Genomic DNA, 18,763 nt, shown 5'->3' on the forward strand with positions numbered 1-18,763 from the left:
GCTAACCAGAAGGCTGGTGGTTCAAATCCACCAGCCACTCCTTGGAAGGAAGATTAGGCAATCTACTTTCATAGTGATACTGCCTCAGAAACCCAAGGAGGGCTCGCTATGAGTCAGGTTTGACTCGATGGCACATAACAACAACAACAAACCTCAATTAGATACCAAGAAATGAAGCCTCCTTTCCCCATGTCCCACCACCCAGTTCCTTTTCCTGGAGGCAGCCACTATAACTATAGATAGAGATAACTAGAGATCTATGTAACTACATATAACTGTATTATAATAATAGATAACTATAACTAGAGATCTTTCTGATATGTACACATGCTCTCCCTGGTTTATCATTCTTATCACATACACAGTAGTAGTCCTCTCTACTCTTTTCTGCCTCTGCTTTTATCCATTTAACAGTTGAATCTTGACTGTCCTTCAAAACTAGTTCACTAAAAAGTAGCCTCTTCCATTTTCATAGCTGTGTAGTACTCCACATGTGGTGTGTCTGGACCACACCAAAAATGGGGAAGAGCAGTTGCTCTCGAGTTGATTTTGACTTAGAGTGACCTCGTGTGTCAGCAGAACTGTGCTTCATACAGTGCTCCATGGCTGACTTTTTTGGAAGGAGACCACCGGACCTTTCTTCCAAGGCACTTCTAGTGGACTTGAACCTCCAGCTTTTGGGGAGCAGCTGAGTGCTTGGCCATTTACACCATCCAGGGGCTCCAGTGGCCAGACCAGGCTGCTTTAGTCATTCCCCTTTTATTGGATATTTCAGTTGTTTCCAGAGGGACCTTGTAAGTATGTTGCAACTCTTGAGTCTGTTGATAAATATCTGTGAACTCAGGCTACTTGGGGGTGATTCAGAGTTACTGTAAAAATGGCCAATGAAAAGGAAACAGTGTTTTGAACCTATGATAATAATAAACTCAAACCCACTGTGTTGAGTTGTTGCCTATTCCTGGCAACCCTGTGGAACAGAGTAGAACTGCACCCATAGGGTTTCTAAGGCTGTAATCTTGACTGAAGCCGACTGCCTCATCTTTCTCCCACAGAGTGGCTAGTGGGTTTGAACCGCCAACCTTTCAGTTAGCAACCAAGTTCTTTAACTGCTGTGTCACCAGGGCTCCTATTGAACCCTTAACTGGGGGTACTTTTGCCTGCCCCAGGCAGAGCTGAGGCTGTTCTAGGGGGCTAGAGACATACCAGAAACGGTTAAGTGCTGAGTTGCTCGCGGTTAACCAGAAGGTCAGTGGTTCAAACCTATCCAGCAGTGAGTGCCACGGGACAAAGAGCTGGCATTCTGCTTCTGTAAAGAGCCCAGCCTGGGAAGCCTTACGGGGGCAGTTCCACTCTGTCACAAGGAGTCACCATAAGTCAGAATTGACTCAGTGGCACCCAGTGACGACAACAGCTCTCGCCCGAGACTTCCTTGGCGAGTCTGAATACGTCAGATCACAGTGATCGGCAAGGAACACAGGTACAGTAGACAACCTGGTTCATACTCCCATCCATCCATCAGCTGTACAGGAGAACGGACTTCTGAGAAATGCCACGTGGACGAACCTTAGAGATGGGATGCTCAGTGAAACGAGACAGATACAAATGGTTCCACAGCACAGAGTTCTTTGTCAGAACAGGTAAATCTGTAGACACAGGAAGTGGATGAGTGGTTGCCAGGGGCCTGGGGAGACAGAGAGTAACTGACAAATGGGTAGTGGTTTATGGTTTACTTGCTGTCCAATCGGCTGCGGCCTTACGTCTGACAGGAGGAAGCAGCGCCTGGTGCTGTGCCATCTTCACTGTGATTGGTTGGTTTGGGTCCGTTGGGGGGCTATTTTGTCATGGAGGGTGTCCCCTGTTCTCGCTGACCCAGTACCCACCATGCTGCCTTTTCCTAGCCATTGGTCTTTCCTGATGACGTACAGTAGTGGGTACCGGTTTCTTTTTGGGATGAGGAAAATGGTTTGGACTAGACTGGGGTGGGGAGGGATGGGACAATTCTGTGACTGTATTAATTGGCACTGAACCGCACACTTTAACATGGTTGATTTTACATTATGTGAATTTTACCCCCACTTGGGAAAAAAAAATGTCCTGAGTCAACTTCTCCTGGGCTGTGTTCCCTAAGCAAGCACCTGGCCTGGTGTGTGCCTGTTTCTTTGTGTGTTGGATAGGAATGTGACGACCCTGCCCCTCCCCGTTGTCCTGGCACGTGCCACACCCACGTGCAGCAGGCGCTCGATAAACACTGGCTCTGGTGCTTGTCAAGGAGCTCTGGTGGCCAGTGCCTAAGGCATTTGACTTAATCAGAAGGTTAAGTTTGGAGGTTCAAACCTACCAGCCACTCTGTGGAAGGAGGACTGGGCAGTCTACTCCTGTAAAGATCTACTGCCTTGGAAACCGAATGGAGGTCACTATGAGTCAGAATCCACTTGAGGCAGTGGGTTTGGGGTGTTTTGTTTTTTTGATCTAGTGCTTGTCAGCACAAGCTTCCAGAAACTCAGTCACCCTTTCTTGAGCTTAGACCACTCTCCTGGGCTTGACCCCTCATGTGGTTACACCTCCCATGAACTGAAAGGCCAGAGCCCGGGGTTCAAATTCTGGCTTCGACCCCAGATCCCTTGGCCTCTCCTTTCATCGCTGCTCTGTTCCTCAGTTTCCCCACATGTCCCACTGGAGGATTAGATGAGATTACCTCTTCCTGGGTCTTTTCAGGGCCAAGGACCCTATGGGGTTTAGCTGATCACCCCTGGGGGCCACAGGTTCTGAATTTGGGGACCCCAGAGTCTCAAGGGTGCCCCTCCCACCATGCCCCGAGGCATGTAGGAGCAGGTGTGCTTGGCTTGGAGTCTGTGGTGGTGTCTGGGGCGGGTGGAGGCTATGCAGGTCCCTGGGTGCCTATGGATGCCATGGAGACGGGAGGTGTTCAATTGCCAGCCATTCCACGCGGCCCCACGTGATCCCGCTGTGGCTGGGGAGGGGGTGGAAGGCACGTGTGCGTGGCCCTGGGGCACAGCTGTACCCTTAGACTCGCCTGATGTGTTCCTCCCCCCGCTCTCTCCCCAGAGCCCCCCAGGTTCATCAAAGAACCCAAGGACCAGATTGGTGTATCGGGGGGCGTGGCCTCCTTCGTGTGCCAAGCCACAGGTGACCCCAAGCCACGAGTGACCTGGAACAAGAAAGGCAAGAAGGTCAACTCACAGCGCTTTGAGGTGAGTGGTAGTGGGGTGGGAAGTCAGCCATAGACCAGTAGCCTCTAGATGTGGCCACTGTACCTCAGCCACGGGAAAGGTTGCAGCAGTGTTCCCCAAATGGAGCCAGGGCAGCCAGGGCTGGGCGAGCCTGGCTGGGCCCTCGGGCCCCCCTCATGCGCACCCTCCTTACCATTTGGCCCCACCTGGCTGTCTCATTTGCTGCATGTTGTGTGGCCTCCAACAAAGTCCTGCCCTCTCTGAATTACCACATGTGCATATACATACATGCACACACATGCACACACAGGCTCACGTGTAGCACCACTGCATGCAAAGATGGGAATTCACAGCTCTGTACACAGACATGCTCATACACACACCCAACCTGCCTTCACATGCCTTTACATGCCTGTTACACAGACTCATGGGCATGTACACATTAGTACTCGTTCCTCGTATGTACCCAGGCCCGGGCTTCGACATCTAGTGCACTTGCCTCTGCTTTCCATGTGCTGGCGTAGTAGGGCCTGAGGCATTTGACTGCTAACCGGAAGGTTGGCAATTCTAACCCACCAGCCACTCCATGAAGGGAGACTGGGCAACCTACTTCTGTAAAGATTTAACGCCTCAGAAACCCACAGGAGGTCTCTGTGAGTCGGGATCGACTCAGTGGCAGTGAGTTTGGTTTTTGTGTTTTTTCCACGTGGGAGACTTGGGTTCAGTCCCCACCTGGTTCACCTCATGGGCGGCCACCACCCGTCCCTCAGGGGAGGCCTTAGCAGAGCGTCCAAACCACGACACACGGAAGAAAGGCCTGGCAGTTGGCTTCCGAAAACCAGCCACTGAAAACCTACTGGATGACAGCGGTCTGATCCACAACAAGCGTGGGGACAGCGCAGGACTGGGCAGCTTTCCACTCACTCGTGCACGGGGTCGCTGTGAATTGGGGCTGCCTTAATGCATCGTACCTAAGGCACTTGACTGCTAACTAGAAGGCTGGCGGTTCAAACCCACCAGCCACTCCTCGGAAGGAAGGTTGGGCAATCTACTTCCATAGTGATATTGCCTCGGAAACCCAAGGAGGGGTCGCTATGAGTTGGGGCCTACTCGACGGCAATTAACAACAACAACAACAATGGCAGTTAACAACTGCATAACCTTACACGCCCACACACGGGTACATACACACGTAGCCCCCAGCTCCGCTCCCAGCCATCCCTCAGGCCATGGGGCTGTCCATCATCCTCTGACAGCCCTGCATGCATTGGAACGCTTCTGGAACCCTGGCCTCACCCTGCCCTCTCTCCTGTGCTCACGGCAGACGATCGAGTTTGATGAGAGTGCAGGTGCCGTGTTGAGGATCCAGCCACTGCGGACACCCCGGGACGAGAATGTGTATGAGTGTGTGGCCCAGAACTCAGTTGGGGAGATCACGGTCCATGCCAAGCTCACCGTCCTCCGAGGTACTGGGTTTCTGGGGGCGGAATGGGCTCTGAACTTTAGAGTTAAATATCAAAGGAATCCTTAAGAGTGACTCAAGACCATCCTACTTTAGATTTTCTCTTTTGTGGGGCTGGGTTCTGATCTCGTTTCTCCAACCTGTAAATCCGCTAGGGCCCAGAGCCTACTTGTAAGGATTTATTGAGCCTTTGCAGGAGAGATAGTAGTTGAGGGACTAAAGAGGTAAGTCATTGATGCTGTCATTCTCATTTGTCATCTTAATCATGCCCCAACTCAAAACTGGCTCAAGCAAGAAAGAGAGTTAATTGCACTCTCAGCTGCTAAACAGGTTAGAAGTTAGGTCTACCCGAAGGCATTTTTGAAGAAAGGTCTGGCTATCTGCTTCTGAAAAGTCAGCCACCGAAAGCCCTGTGGAGCAGTGTTCTACACGTAGGGTTGCCATGAGTTGGAATCTACACAAGAGCAACTGGTCCATGATTCAAGTCCAGCTTCAGGTTTAGCTAGATCCAGGGGTTCATGAATGCTCTCAGGGCTCAGTCTCTCTGCCTCTTAGATTTGTTTTCTTCAGTATTGTCTTCATCTTCAGTAAGATGTCCCCACCTCCTAATTGGCTGCAGACACAGGCCCTGGGGGGCGGGGGATGGGGCAAGGACCAAATGCCTATCCCTGAGCCAATCACTATGGCCAAGAGTTCGAATCTCTGAGTGGCCAGACTCTCCTCTCTGGAGCCAAGGGTTCCCAGCCCATTTAGAAGCACCTGGGAAGGAGTGATGTATGGATGCTAGACAAGTAGATGCTGGGTAGGCAGAAACAGCTGCTTGCTGCTTCCACCATTCCTTCACATGGGCCCTCTGGAAACACTGGCTGGGTTGCTTGCTGGCCTCATCCAGATGGACCAGGGGCCCCTGGAAAATTGCTTCCTCCTTGTAATACAGCATCGTTCTTAACAGCCTTGACACAAACCCTCTCTCAGCTGCTCCCCACTGCCTTTTCTATTGAATGGCTGGTCTGATTTGATTTAGCTCAGGGGTTGAGAGTTTTGGCACTGGGGCCAGCCAGCCAGAGTTCAAATCTTGGAGCAGCCACTTTGTCGCTGTGTGACCTTGAGCAAATTAAGGAACCACTCTGAAGTGCTGTTCGTTCATCTTGAAAGTGAGGCAGTAACATTGTTCTCTATAGGATAATTGTGTGAGTCAGATAAATGAGTGTTACAGATGTAGCAATGAGCTCAATGCCAGGCTGGCACAAAGCCCCAGGGCAACCCCAGCTATTGGTTATTCTGGTGTTAATAAGAAGCCTGTGGCCAGCCCTTCTGCAGCCCTCAGGTGTGTGGGTTCTGCCTGTTACCTACAGGTACAGCCAGACCCTCTCTAATCCGTGGGTGTGAGCTACACCCTGCTGTTCCCTGTGCTCCCCCTGGTGGGGTTCTCTCGATGTCCGGGGCAGGGTACTACTGGGAGGAAGTGTCATAACTGCCCCTGGGGTACTTTGTCCCACCCCCTAGGCCCATGGACCTGGACAGCTTTATAGACATGTGACCTGTGCACTCAGAAAGGACCCTGCACCCTTAAGGGTCCCCCTCATTTGGTTTAATGCTTTGTTGTGGCCAGCTAGAAATTCCTAACGGTTTTGAACCAGGCACCCCACAGTTTCATTTTTACACTTTGTTGTTACTTGCCCTCCAGTCGAGCCAGACTCTTGGTGACCCCTCATGTGCCAAGTAGAACTGCTCCATAGAGGTTTTAAGGCACTGACCTTGTGGAAGCAGATTACCAGGTCTTTCTTCTGCAATTCCTCTGGGTGGGTTCAGACTGCCAACCTTTTGGCTGGTAGTCAAGCCCTTAATCGATTGCTCCACCCAGGGATGCCTTCATTTTGCCTTGGGCCAGGCAAATCCCGTAGTAAGTCCCTGCCAGAAAAGACAAGGGGGGGGGGTGAGGAGGAGCTGCACGCCCTGCCCCCCTCTTCCCAGCAGATATTTTTGCCCTGACCTTTCTCCAGCGCAGGCCTCACAGCTTGCCTTCTGTGTGCTTGGAGCCAGGCGCCGTCCTGAGAGCTCAGGAGTTAAAAGAACAAGCTGTGAATCTGTTAAGCGCCCATCCCTGGGAGGCTGGGAAGGACCAGCCTCTCCCCTCCCTGCCCCCCATCAGGGCCCCTCCTCTTCCTCTGTTCTTTGGCTGCTCTGAAAGGAGTGGAGGGACTGGAGTGTCATGTGGGTGGGGGGGAGGGGACGCTCATCCTAGGTCCTGTGGCCTGAGACCCCCCCAGGCTGAGCTGCTCCGGGCGGCTCCCGGCACTCCGTGCTTCATCGCATCTCCACCATCTGATTGCGGACCCTGTGCACGCCTCCTGCGCTGTTGTTTTAATTAAACTCTGAGGAATTGGGCACAATGTGGGCCGCGATGAACATTTTTGTTTAATTAGGAGCCACGGCCATCCCCCCGCCCCTTGCACTGTGGCTCCCCGCCCCGCTGGCTGCCACCCACATATGCGCCGGCCCCCTACAGGGCTGCGTACACACTGGGGGTGCGTGCGTGTATGCGTGGGGGGAGTGCAGAGACATCACAGGGTGGCAGCACGCAGGACACGTGCACACACAAGGACCCACGCACACACAAGGGCCCATGCACGCAGAACTCACCTACCGAGACATGTGTACATACGCATGTGCACATGGCACATACAGGGACCAGAGCCCGCACGCAGACAGAAACCCAGGCCCTCTTTGAGAAACCTCCAGTGACGTCAGCGGTAGCCAGTCAGAGCCAGCTATGGGTTTAGTCCAGCCTTGAGTTGAGGAAGGAGAATGGCGCCTAAAGGACCTCGGCCAGGGTCCACTTTGACCCCTGCTGTGTCCAGACTTGGTTTCAAGACTCTGCAGCCAGACCGCCTTAGCTTCCTGTGGGCACAGCCATTTGCTGTTGTTAGTTGCCAGCAAATTGATTCAGACTCATGGTGACCCCACCCTACGTGTTTGGATTAGAACTGTTCCTAGGGTTTTTAAGGCTGTGACCTTTCAGAAGTAGATGGCCAGGCCTTTCTTCTGAGGTGCCTCTGGGTGGATTTGAACTGCCAACCTTTTGGTTAGTAGTTGAACACATGACCATTTGTGCCAGCTAGAAACCTGACCAGATTATAGCTGGGTTCAAATTCCAGCCCCAGTGAAGTCTGGCTAGGGGACCTAGGGCAGATGTGTGCTGGCCCGAGCCTCAGTTTCCCCATTTGTATGTTGGACTGCATCTCTGAGGAGGATAGTGAGGGAATGGAAGGATGCCAGTCCAGTACCTGGCAGGTAGTTGGTGTTTGGGACTTGGGGCTGGGTGATTTTTTTCCCCTCCATACACAAACCCCAGGGCCACACAACCATAGCTCTCTTGATCCATCATGACCTTCTGTCCCCTCCCAAGTTGGCCTCTCTGTCCCCAGCTGCCTAATCCTGTGCCGCATGCCCCTCCTGGGCATTGTACACGAGTACTCGTACATTGTTTCCGTCCTACACAAACAGTGGCACTGTCTGCACCAGAAGTTGGCAAACTTTTCCTGCAAAGCACCAGAGAGTAAGTATTTCTGGCTCCGTGAGCCAGACAGTCTCTGTTGCAACCTCTCAACTCTGCCATCGTAGCACGAAAGATGCCATAGGCAAAGAATAGGCAAATGGACATGGCCGTGTTCTGATAAAGTTTTATTAACAAAGCAGATGTGGTCTGGATTTGGCCCTCAGGACCGTGGTCAGTGACCCTTGGTCTGACACCATCCTTCACTTTGAACTTTTTCCACTGAGCATTGTATCTTGGAAATTGTTCCAAAATTTGTAAAAGACGATTGCTGCTTTCTTCAGTATTGTGTTTCATGTTGGCCCCGCCTCCGTTTAACAAGTCCCCAATTGACTGATGTTTAGTTATCTCCAGCCTTTTGCTGTTCTGGCAAGTGCCTGGGGGATAATAACTCAGTACTGCCCTCTTTTCATGCAAGGGAGCATGTAGACTGCAGATGTTGAGCTGAGGGGCCAGGGGTCTTTGTGTGAATGATACCAAATTGTTACATCCTGGTGCAAGTTGTAACAAGAAGGATTCCTACCAACTGTGGGTGAGAGGGTTTATTTCTCTTCAGTCTCACCAGCACCGTGAATTACTACTTTTTTCTGTTTTGGTTTTGTTTTCTGGGAGAACAGCCAGGTGTATTAAGAGTTGTGCAAAGAAATTCTCCTGGAATATAATTTCACTTGTCTTTTGTTTGTATATATATAAAATTTACTATTGTAAGCATTTTCAACTATTGTCACCTTTCTTTAAAAATATTATTAGTTATTTTTTTGGAGGGACAGTGGTGGCTCAGTGGTAGAGACAGCTTTCATATGGGGGACCTGGGTATGAGTCGCAGTTAATGCATCGCACACAGCCCCCACCCATCTGCCCGTGGATGCTTGCATGTTGCTAGGGTGCTGAACACATTGCAGCTTCCAGACTTAGCCAAGGAAAACCCCCAGATCCCAGTGGTCCAATCTGCAACCCGTCACGGGGACGGACAGGACTGGGCACTGTGTTGTTCCGTTGTGCAAGGGGGTCACCCTGAGTCAGGGGCTGACTTGACAATAGCAAACAACAACAATTTTTTTTAGAGCAGTTTTAGGCTTATAGAAAGACTGTGCAGAAGGAACAGAGTTCTCGTATACCTCCTCTCCCCCCACACCTCTTTCCCTTGTGTGTGTAGTTATTGTAATCCCTGAACCAAAATGATACATTATTATTAACTCAAGCCCATAGTTCACATGAGGGCTCACTCTTGGTGATGTTCAGTCCTGTGGGTTTTGACAAATGCATCTTGCCATGTGTCTATTACAGGACCTTTCACAATAGTTGATGGCCTGAAAATGCCATGTGTTCCCCCATCTATCCTTTCTGCCCTCTGCCTCAACCCCAGGCAACTGCTGATCTTTTTCACTATCTGTATTGGTTGCAGACAGTCAGTGCACTCAGCAGCTAACCCAAAGGCACCCTGAGGTGCCTCTGAAGAAAGGCCTGGCCATCTCCTTCCAAAAAAAAAAAAAAAGAAACCCAAACCATTCAAAACCCTGTGGTGCATAGTCCCACGCTGACACGTGTGAGGTCGCCAGGGGTTGGGGTTGATTCAACAGCAATTTCCTTACAGTGTTGCCTTATCCAGATCGTCACGTGGTGGTCACCATACACATTACCTCATTGTCACCCCTCGTGAAGCAGGGGCGACATGGGGGGATTTCTAGTGGTTGATTTGAATTTGTGCTGAGGAAGCTGCCCTCCGGGGGGGTCCTCTGTCATCACCTGGCCCAGGGGAGAGCCCAGGGCAGAGTTGGAGGTTTAGGGGTCAGAGCAGGAGAGGCCTGGAGTACAGACTCTGGAAAGGCAGAGGACGGGCATGGGAGCCCATGAGACTGTCTGGGAGGCCCTCAGCCGCCTCCCCTGCCCTGGCGCCAACTCTGGCTAAATTAGGCCACGGAGCCCGTAATCATGGTTTGCAGAGTGCTTGAATGGAGGGAGCCCGCCCATTACCCAGCCCGCCTCATTGCCTCAGCCTGCACCACACTCCCGCAGCTCCCAAGGCACAGATCACCGAGGCCACCAGTTGCTGGAATTCAGGGACTGGCAGTTTCTGGGAAGGGCTGTCTGTCTTCTCTCATAGCTCACCCCTTACCCATGGAAGGAAGCCAGAGCCTGGCTGGGGAACAAGGAGACAGGGTTAGAGAGGCAGTGTCCCTCACGGGTTGACAGCAACTGTGATTGAGCCAGTCATTCATTTATTGAGCACATGTTATGTGCCAAAGAGCCCCGGTGGTGCAGTGACTAAAGCAACTGGCTGCTAACCAAAAAGGTCAGCAATTTGAACCCACCAGCCATTCCAAGGGAGAAAGACGAGGCAGCCTGTTTCTGTAAGGATTTACACTTTGGAAATCCTATGGGACAATTCTACTCTGTTTTGTGGGGTCACTGTGAGTCGGAATCGACTGATGGCAGTGGGTTTGGTTTTGGTTTGCTTCCATAAAGATGACAGCCTTGGAAACTCTGTGGGGCAGTTCCACTCTGTCCTCTAGGGGCGCTGTGAGTCAGAATGGACTCCTCGGCAGTGGGTTTGGTTTGGGCTTTGCTTCCGTAGAGATGACAGACTTGGAAACCCTCTGGAGCAGTTCTACTTTTTTTATAGGGTGGCTGTGAGTCAGAGTTGACTTAGTGGCAGTGAGGTGTTTTTTTGTTTTTTTTTTTAAACTGTGTGCTGCCTGGCCCCAGGTGCTAGGGACATGGGGGTACTGCTGTTGTTAGTTGCTGTCAAGTCAGTTTCAACTCATAGTGATGCCATGTACAACAGAACAGAACACTGCCTGGTCCTGCACCGTCATGACAATCATTGCCATGCCTGAGCCCATTGTCCCAGACACTGCGTCAGTCCATCTCATCGAGGGCCTTCTCCTTTTTGGCTGATCTTCCACCTTCTCCAGGGACTGGTCCCTTCTGACAACATGACCAAAGTATAAGAGACAAAGTCTGGCCGTTCTCGCTTCTAAGGAGCCTTCTGTCTGGGATGTATAATTGTAACCAGAGCTGTGTGTTCTGGAGACAGGAGCCCTGGTGGTGCAATGGGTAAGCGCTGGCCTGTTAACCAGAAGGTTGGTGGTTTGAATCTAACCGCAGGTCTACAGGAGAAAGACCTGCCAGTCTGCTCCCGTAAAGGTTACAGCTTAGCAAGCCCGATGGGGCAGTTCTGCTCTGTCCCATGGCAGCCACTATGAGTCGGAAGTGACTCGACCACACCCGGCAGAAACATGCTCTGGAGAAGTGATTCCGAGCCCGAGCCCCGGAGGGGATGAGCTATTTTAAGGCAATGTTGGATAAGTAAGTGGAGGAGGGTACAGGCGTTCAAGGCCAAGGAGCGGCAGATGTGTGACACAGAAAGGAGCCATTGACCTTCGGGAGCAGGCAGGCCAGCGTGGCTATGCAGGAAAAAAACAAGAAGAGGAGTACGGTGTGCGATGAGCTGGGTCAGGCCCGCTGGCAGTGAGGAGTAGGTTTCTCCTGAAGGCAGTGGGGAGCCACAGGAGGTAGTGTAGCAGGGGAGGAGTGTGGTCCATCTTATGTTGGAAAGGCTCTCTCAGCTGCTGTAAGTGAACCCACTGTTGCATAGCCTCGTGAGTACTTGGGGGCTGGATTGTTCTCTGGGATGGATTTGTCCTGTGCAGTTGGTGTTGGACAGCATCCCTGGCCTCCACCTGTTTTGATGCCGGTATCACTTCCCCACCAGGTGTGACAACCACAGATGTCTCTAGACATTGCCAGTGTTCCCTGGGGGCAGAATCGTCCCAGGTGAGAGCCACTGCTCTAGACGTCAGTGGTAGGCGGTACTTAGTTAAATGGTCCATACACACAATGGAATACTGAGCAGCATTCAAGAGCAATGACGAACCTGTGAAAACAGCTGAGAACAGGGATGAACCCGCAGACCGTTACGCTGAGTGAAATTAGTCAATCACAAAAGGACGGATATTGTATGAGACCACTGTTTAAAAGAGTCAGGAGAAGGGTTACACGTACACACACGCAAAATGAATTCTCTGATAGTTACCAGGGGTAGGTGAAGAAGGAGGGTAAACCATTAACTGGAAGGTCGACACATATTAATTTGGGTGAAGGGAAAGGTTAAAAAAAAAAGTGAAAAACATGAAAGCTGTTTATATGAAAAGCTAGCAGGAAAAAAAAAAGATAAGCTTAGTTAATATTGGGAAAATTGATCTTACTGTGCTACAGAACAAGGAGCCCTATGGTGCAGTGGTCAGGCACTCGCCTGCCAACCCAGTGGCCGGCAGTTTGAATCCATCAGCCACCCTGTGGGAGAGAGATGTGTCAGTCTGCTTCTGTAAAGACGACAGCATTGGAAACCCTATGGGACAGTTGTACTCTGTTGTGTAGGATCGCTGTGAGTCAGAATTAACCTGAGAGCAGCAGGGTTTTTGTTTGTTTATTGTGGTCTGTTACAGTACAGTGGAGGCATTGGTGGTTCACTCACAGCATTCTCACCTGTTGTGCGGGAGACCCCAGGTTCGATTCCCGGCCAGTGCAGCCACCACCCGTCTGTCCACAGGGGTTTGCGTGTTGCTCAGATGCTGTGGAGGTTGTAGCTGAGCTGCCATGCTAGGAGTGGCAGGGAGAGAGGCCTGGCGATTGACTTGTGAAGATCAGCCCGTGGGAGCCCTGTGGGTCACAGTGGTCCACTCTGCGGCTGATCACAGGGACACAGGCCGAGGCCACGTTTCCTTCCATTGTGTTTGGGGTCACCATCGTATGGGAGCCGACTCACCAGCAGCTGACAGCAGCCCAGGAGGAGTTTTCTAGATTCAGTGGTAGGAGGTACTTAGTTAAATGGTCCATACACACACAGAATACTGTGTAATGTTCAAGAACAACGACGGGCCTGTGAAACAGCTCAGAACGTGAATGAACCTGGAAGGTGTCACGCTGATGAAGTTAGTCAGTTTAGAGCCGAGCATTCTCTGGGGTGGGGTGGTCTGTGCACTGTAGGGTATTGAGCAGCATCCTCTGGCCTCTAGCCACTAGATGCTAGTAGTACCCCCTACCTCGTTCATGACGCCCATATATGTCTCTAGACATAACCCTTTGTCCCCTGGGGGCAGAATCACCCCTGGTGGAACCTCTGACCCAGCCTGATGGCTCCCAGCATCCCTGTCAGGTAAGAGAGCGTCTCCCCATTCAACAGAGGAGACAGGCTGAGGGAGGCTGGAGGGATGGCCGTGTGATAACCAGGCCTCTGCCCTGTGTCCCCCGTCTCTGCCCACAGAGGACCAGCTGCCCCCCGGCTTCCCCAACATTGACATGGGCCCCCAGCTGAAGGTGGTGGAGCGGACACGGACGGCCACTATGCTCTGTGCCGCCAGTGGCAACCCTGACCCCGAGATCACCTGGTTCAAGGACTTCCTGCCTGTGGACCCCAGTGCCAGCAATGGGCGCATCAAGCAGCTGCGGTCAGGTGAGTGAAGGTGGCCTGCAGGATGTGGGGGCCACAGAGGGCAGCAGGTGGAGGAGGCCTCTCCAGCGCTCAAGCCCTGGGGAGTAACGGGACAGAGAGGCAGAGCCATGTGGACGTTGGGAGGCAGGGGAGGGTGACCTCGAAGCTGGGGCATTGACAGGCAGGGAGTAATGGGGAGCTATGGAAGATGGTAGTGGGAGGAGAATTCTCCATCGCCTCCCAGAGGGTATAATGGCACAGAGATGGGGAGCCACAGGAGGCTACAGAGGAAGAGTGTCTCCAGCACCCAAGCAGTGGGGTCATAATGAGATGCAGACAATTCATTTGATGGGAAGCTGCAGAGGACGATGGGTGTCTGCAGTGCCCTAGCAGTGGTGACAAAGTGGGGGACAAAGGCAGAGGTGACTAGAGCCATGGACAGTAGTGAGGGAGAGAGCATCTGAATGCCTAACCACTTAGTATAAAATGGGACGTAGGTAGTCAAGGTAATAGGGAGTCGTGGAGGGTGGCAGTGGGAGAGCATGCAGTAGGTATGTCCAGTGGGGTACAGTAGGGGCATACACGGGAGCACAGGGGGACCACATAAGGCAATGACAAGAGGGTATTTCTAGTGCTGGAGCGCTGGACATGTCCATAAGAGATGTAGTGGGCTACAGACAGGTAAAGAGATGGAGAGCCCTAGAGAGCTACAGGGAGAGAGTGTCTCCAGTGATGAAGCTATGAGGATGTAATGGAGCAAAGTCAGGAAGAGGTGAGGGAGGGCCGTGGAAGTTTCGGAGTGTGGTGAGGCCCTGGACAGACAGATGGAGCCTGTGTGTCCCGGCCCTGCCTGGGCTAGGGGGACCTTGGGACAAAGCAGCAGGCCTTGGTCACTTTGGGGATGAGTGGCTCCACACTTGTGTCTTGGCCTAGCGTCCACGTGTCCCCCCATCTGCAAGGCCAGCTGTCTATGGAAGTGTGATTGCCTTATGTCTGTCAGCTGCTGCCTTGTGACATGTTCGTGTGGGTATGTGTGTGTATCTAGGCTCCCTGTGTTGGCCTGACCTGCTTCCCACCTGTAAGCACGTGTGTGCAGCCCAGGCCATGGCACACAGGCGTTTGCCTTCCCCCTGCTGGGGCAAAGCTTGTCCGTGTGTGTGTCTCAGCCATCCATGTACCTGTATTTAGGTCCCCACATATGCCTGCACGCAGGGCAGTCCCCCATGTGCACACGTTTCCACATGTCCTTCCCTGGTACTCGTGTGTGCAGACACATGTGTGGTAGGGACACGTCCGTATGCGTGCATGTGTGTCTCTACATGTGAACACATGTGTTTGTGTGTGTCTGGGTCATAGAGTTATTTTTTCCACCATTAACAGCTTGAGGCCTTGCCCCTGTTCAGGCTCACTGAAAATCACACAACAGCTCAAATACCTCTCTGTTCCCTCCTCTTGCTCTGAGGACCCTGCCTTGGAAGCCACCCCTATCAGCAGGCCTCTCAACTGTCCCCAGCACCCCTCACTGGCCCTCACCTTGTCCTCCGAGGAGCCTGCCCACCCACCCCTGTTCCCCTCAGTAGAGACTCACTCCCTGTAAGAGGGCAGCCATGGAGCTCAGAGTCTCCTTCCTGGGGAGACCCAGATCTTGCTTATGTTGGAAAGAAAGTCACCCCCCCACCTCCCTGAGGCTGCTTGCAGCTCGGGATGTTTAATGAGGGGAGCAGCATCAACCTGGGGACCCAGTGCACCATCAGAGCCCAAGGGCAGGAGAGGATTCTGAGCATGGCCACCATGACCATTGATCCGGTGGGCCGCAGGGTTCGGCCCCCTCTCTGAGCCTCGGTTTCCCTGTCAGATGTACCTGTTCCGTAGCATTGGGGATGCCCACGCTGGAAAGTCTGGCACATCCTGACTGCTCAGCCGCTTCCCTTAGTCAATGACAGAGCCTGGCGTCTGACTGCCCTCCTCCCCTCCCCCACCCCATGAGGATACACGCTTCCAGGGAACCAGCCGATAACGCTCCTGTTCTCTTTTTTTGTCCCTCTGTTGTAAACGTTCAGAAACCTTTGGTAAGTCTGATTTCTTGAACATGTCGACAACTAACGTCCCCTGTTTTCCCTCTCCCCCCGCCGCCCTTCTCTCTCCATCCCCAAGACTAACAGCCACCGTGACAGTAACTGTGACCCATTCTGCGTGGCATGTTCACTAACGCCTTCCCCCCACTGGTCACCCAGCCCTCCCTAGTGGGGCACCAAGCAGACAGGAGCCCAGAAGGAAAAGAGGAAAAATGACAAGGCGAGGAGGGGCTGGCTGGACCCTGGGGCTGGGACTAGAGAAGGGTTTAATGGCAGAGATTGGGGGCTGGGTCCAGGGTTGGGTGGGTGGGATTTTCTAGCTGAGATGGTGCTGCATGTTTTGCACCCTCTTTTCCCAGCATCCAGCCCGAATCACGTGAAACCGACTGCTGGGCTACTTCTTACTAAAGTGAGAGTGACTGATACTGACACACAGTAGTCCCTTCTCATCTTCCCCAGGATGGGAAACAGAGCCACCTTTGGTACCTAAGAAGTATCTCCTTTCTGCCCAGTGTGATGGCCCCATGCAGTATTTGGAATACCAGGTTCTTGGCCCCTGGTTTCCACCATCATAAACCAAGCGTAGTAAAATGGTTCAGAGCAGGGGCCAGCCTGGATTCCGATTAGTCATGGTGTGACCGCAGCCATATCCCATTCCATCATGTTTTAAACACAGAGAGTGCCTTCATGGGGTTGAGGATTTAGCGAGGTGTGTATGGGGCCAACAAAGTGCCGGCTACAGGGTCCCTAAGCTGGGAGGCTGGAGAGCCAAGTTCAAACCCCACCCCAGACTCTGGCTCTTGATGTGACCTCAGATAGTTCCTCAGCCCCTCTGGGCCTCAGTGAGCCTGTCTGTGAAATGGAGCTGGAACACATCACAGGGAGGGAGCCTGCGTTTTCTTGGCTGGGTTCTTATCAGTGGCGAGAAGGAGGCCCCGATCTCCTCAGCCCAGCCCACTCCAAGAAGATGAGCTGATGGTGTCAGACTTCAGTCCCAGGCCTTTTTTTTCTCCTGGCTCCTCACCTCCCAGCTGTCCTTGCCTCCATAGCCCAGATGGATGGACAGACACCTCTTTCCTCTTTTCCTTCTAGAAGAACCTTCTGGAACTTAAGAAGGCTCTGCTGTGGGCCCCCCATCACCACCCTTCCCTGCCCCCCCCGGCCTGTGTGTAACCCCCTCCCTCTGCTTTATTAATCCCTGGCCCTGGGCCACTAACCCTTCTCTCCCTGTCTAACAAGACCCCACTGTCCCTGTCTCTCCTGCCGCTGACTTGAAAGCAGCCCCTTGCTGGGCCCCCAAAAAGGAAAGAAGGAAGAGAGGTTGTGGGCCTCTCTCCCTTGGGCCCAGAGGGATGACAGCACACAGGGCCAGGCCAGGCCAACTGGTCTTCCCAGGGCATAGAAGCTTCTAGAATCAGCTCCCCGCCTCCTGAACTCCCACCTCCTGTGGGAAGCCCTCCTGCTTGGCAAGCCCTCAGACCCTGTCTTGCTCCCAGGAGCCTCGCCCCTGTCTATCTCGGCCAGGCCTTCAGGGTCCACAGGCCCAGGGCAGGCTCGGCCCCTGTGGGCAGAGTGGCCTGGCTCGTGGGCCCTCAGAACTGCCATCTGATTTTCACCTGACTCTCTCTGCTTCCCTTACAGAAAGTACTCCGATCCGAGGTAAGAGGCGCATTCCTCACTCACCCACCCACTCACGCTCTCCAGCTGCCCACTCAGCCCCCTAGGCCCCAGCCCCCTCCACGTGTCTACCCTTCCTTGCCCTCCTGCCTGGTGTCTGTCCAGTCTCCATGTCTGTGTTGTTCTCCATGGCTGGGGTGCTGAGTGTGGCGGGGGTGACTTCTCGGGGTGCCTGGGTGCTGGGAAGGAACAACACCTCCCACACCCACCCAGAGGCCCAGGAGCCAGGTTTCTGACCGTTACACTGGACAAAAGCTCTTGTCTGTTCCCAGCCTCGGTTTCTCCGTCTGTAAAGTGGCAGTGTGGGGGTGGGGGCTTCTGGTTCTTCCTGATCGCTGACTTTGTTGCGGGGTGGGGCTCCAGCCCGAAGTTCAGGTTTCAAAGGCCAGATCTAACTCTGGCGCCTGGTGCTGCCCTGGAAAGGAAACTAGAAGAGGCCTGAGTGGGAGCCAGGACCCAGTATCTCGCCATGGCTTTGCTATGAAATGCTGTGTGTCCTAGAGCAGACCTCCTGCCTTCTCTGGGCCTCTATAGTGACACCGACACGCTCGCTTCTCCACAGCCTTGAGGTTAGGCACAAGTAGGAAGCATTTCCATGGGGCCAGAACCTTCATCTGCAGTCCCCAGAGGGAACCTCCTTGTGGTTGGGGCCAGCATTCAGTTCTGCGGGTCCATGTCCCCTCCATGGGACATTCATGAGCAAAGCTGGGAAAGAGGGATCTCCTTGAGAACTTGAACTAGAACTTGAACTTGTGGTGCTAGGGGCTCATCAAAGCCTACGATTCACACACCCGTATTCATTGACTTCTGGTCAACCAAGCCTCTGGTCTAGGCCCGTGATTCCCTCATATTTATAGATCCTCACTCAGTTTCATGTACTTAGGAAACAGGAGTTGAGCCAGGCCCGTGATTTCAAATACCCTGGCCTCGTTTTTAATTATTCATGGGTACTGATGCCTTCTATCCTGTGATTTCGGACATCCTTAGAAGTTCTCACTCAGCTGCATTTATGTATGGAAATGAGGACTTGTTCCAGGCTTGCCAGTTCAGATATCCTTGGGGGAAATCTTGGCCTCGTTTTCATTTTCTCATGGGCACTAAAGGGTTAACCAAATCCTTCCTTTCGACTCTTCTCGGGCCGGTTCATTCATTTCTGTACATTCATTAGAAGGCAAGTGTTTGATCTGGGCCCGTGTTATCAAACGTGCTGGGGAGGACGGGAATCGGCCTGCTTTGATTTACTCGTGGGCACGAAGACCTCTGGTTCCTGTGACTTTCAGTTACGCTTGAGAGAAACGGCCTCATCTTCATTCATCGTGACAAATTCAGACACACTTGGGGCATTCTGACATCAGCCTGACTTGTGTC

General features: G+C 52.8%; 1 protein-coding gene across 1 annotated transcript in view; it reads left to right on the forward strand.

Annotated features, from left to right (window-relative positions):
* PTPRS (protein tyrosine phosphatase receptor type S) overlaps nucleotides 1-18,763 on the forward strand; it is an 83,190-nt gene that overhangs the window by 11,154 nt on the left and 53,273 nt on the right. The window contains exons 2-6 of the mRNA XM_042782767.1: nucleotides 3,067-3,212; nucleotides 4,516-4,657; nucleotides 13,476-13,664; nucleotides 15,704-15,712; nucleotides 17,360-17,377. Coding sequence (XP_042638701.1) covers nucleotides 3,067-3,212; nucleotides 4,516-4,657; nucleotides 13,476-13,664; nucleotides 15,704-15,712; nucleotides 17,360-17,377 — 504 coding nt within the window. The remainder of the gene's footprint in view (nucleotides 1-3,066; nucleotides 3,213-4,515; nucleotides 4,658-13,475; nucleotides 13,665-15,703; nucleotides 15,713-17,359; nucleotides 17,378-18,763) is intronic.

Source organism: Orycteropus afer, unplaced genomic scaffold, assembly GCF_000298275.1.
Source record: "Orycteropus afer afer isolate SDZICR_OR568_19922 unplaced genomic scaffold, OryAfe1.0 scaffold00461, whole genome shotgun sequence".
NCBI classification, from domain to species: Eukaryota; Metazoa; Chordata; class Mammalia; order Tubulidentata; family Orycteropodidae; genus Orycteropus; species Orycteropus afer.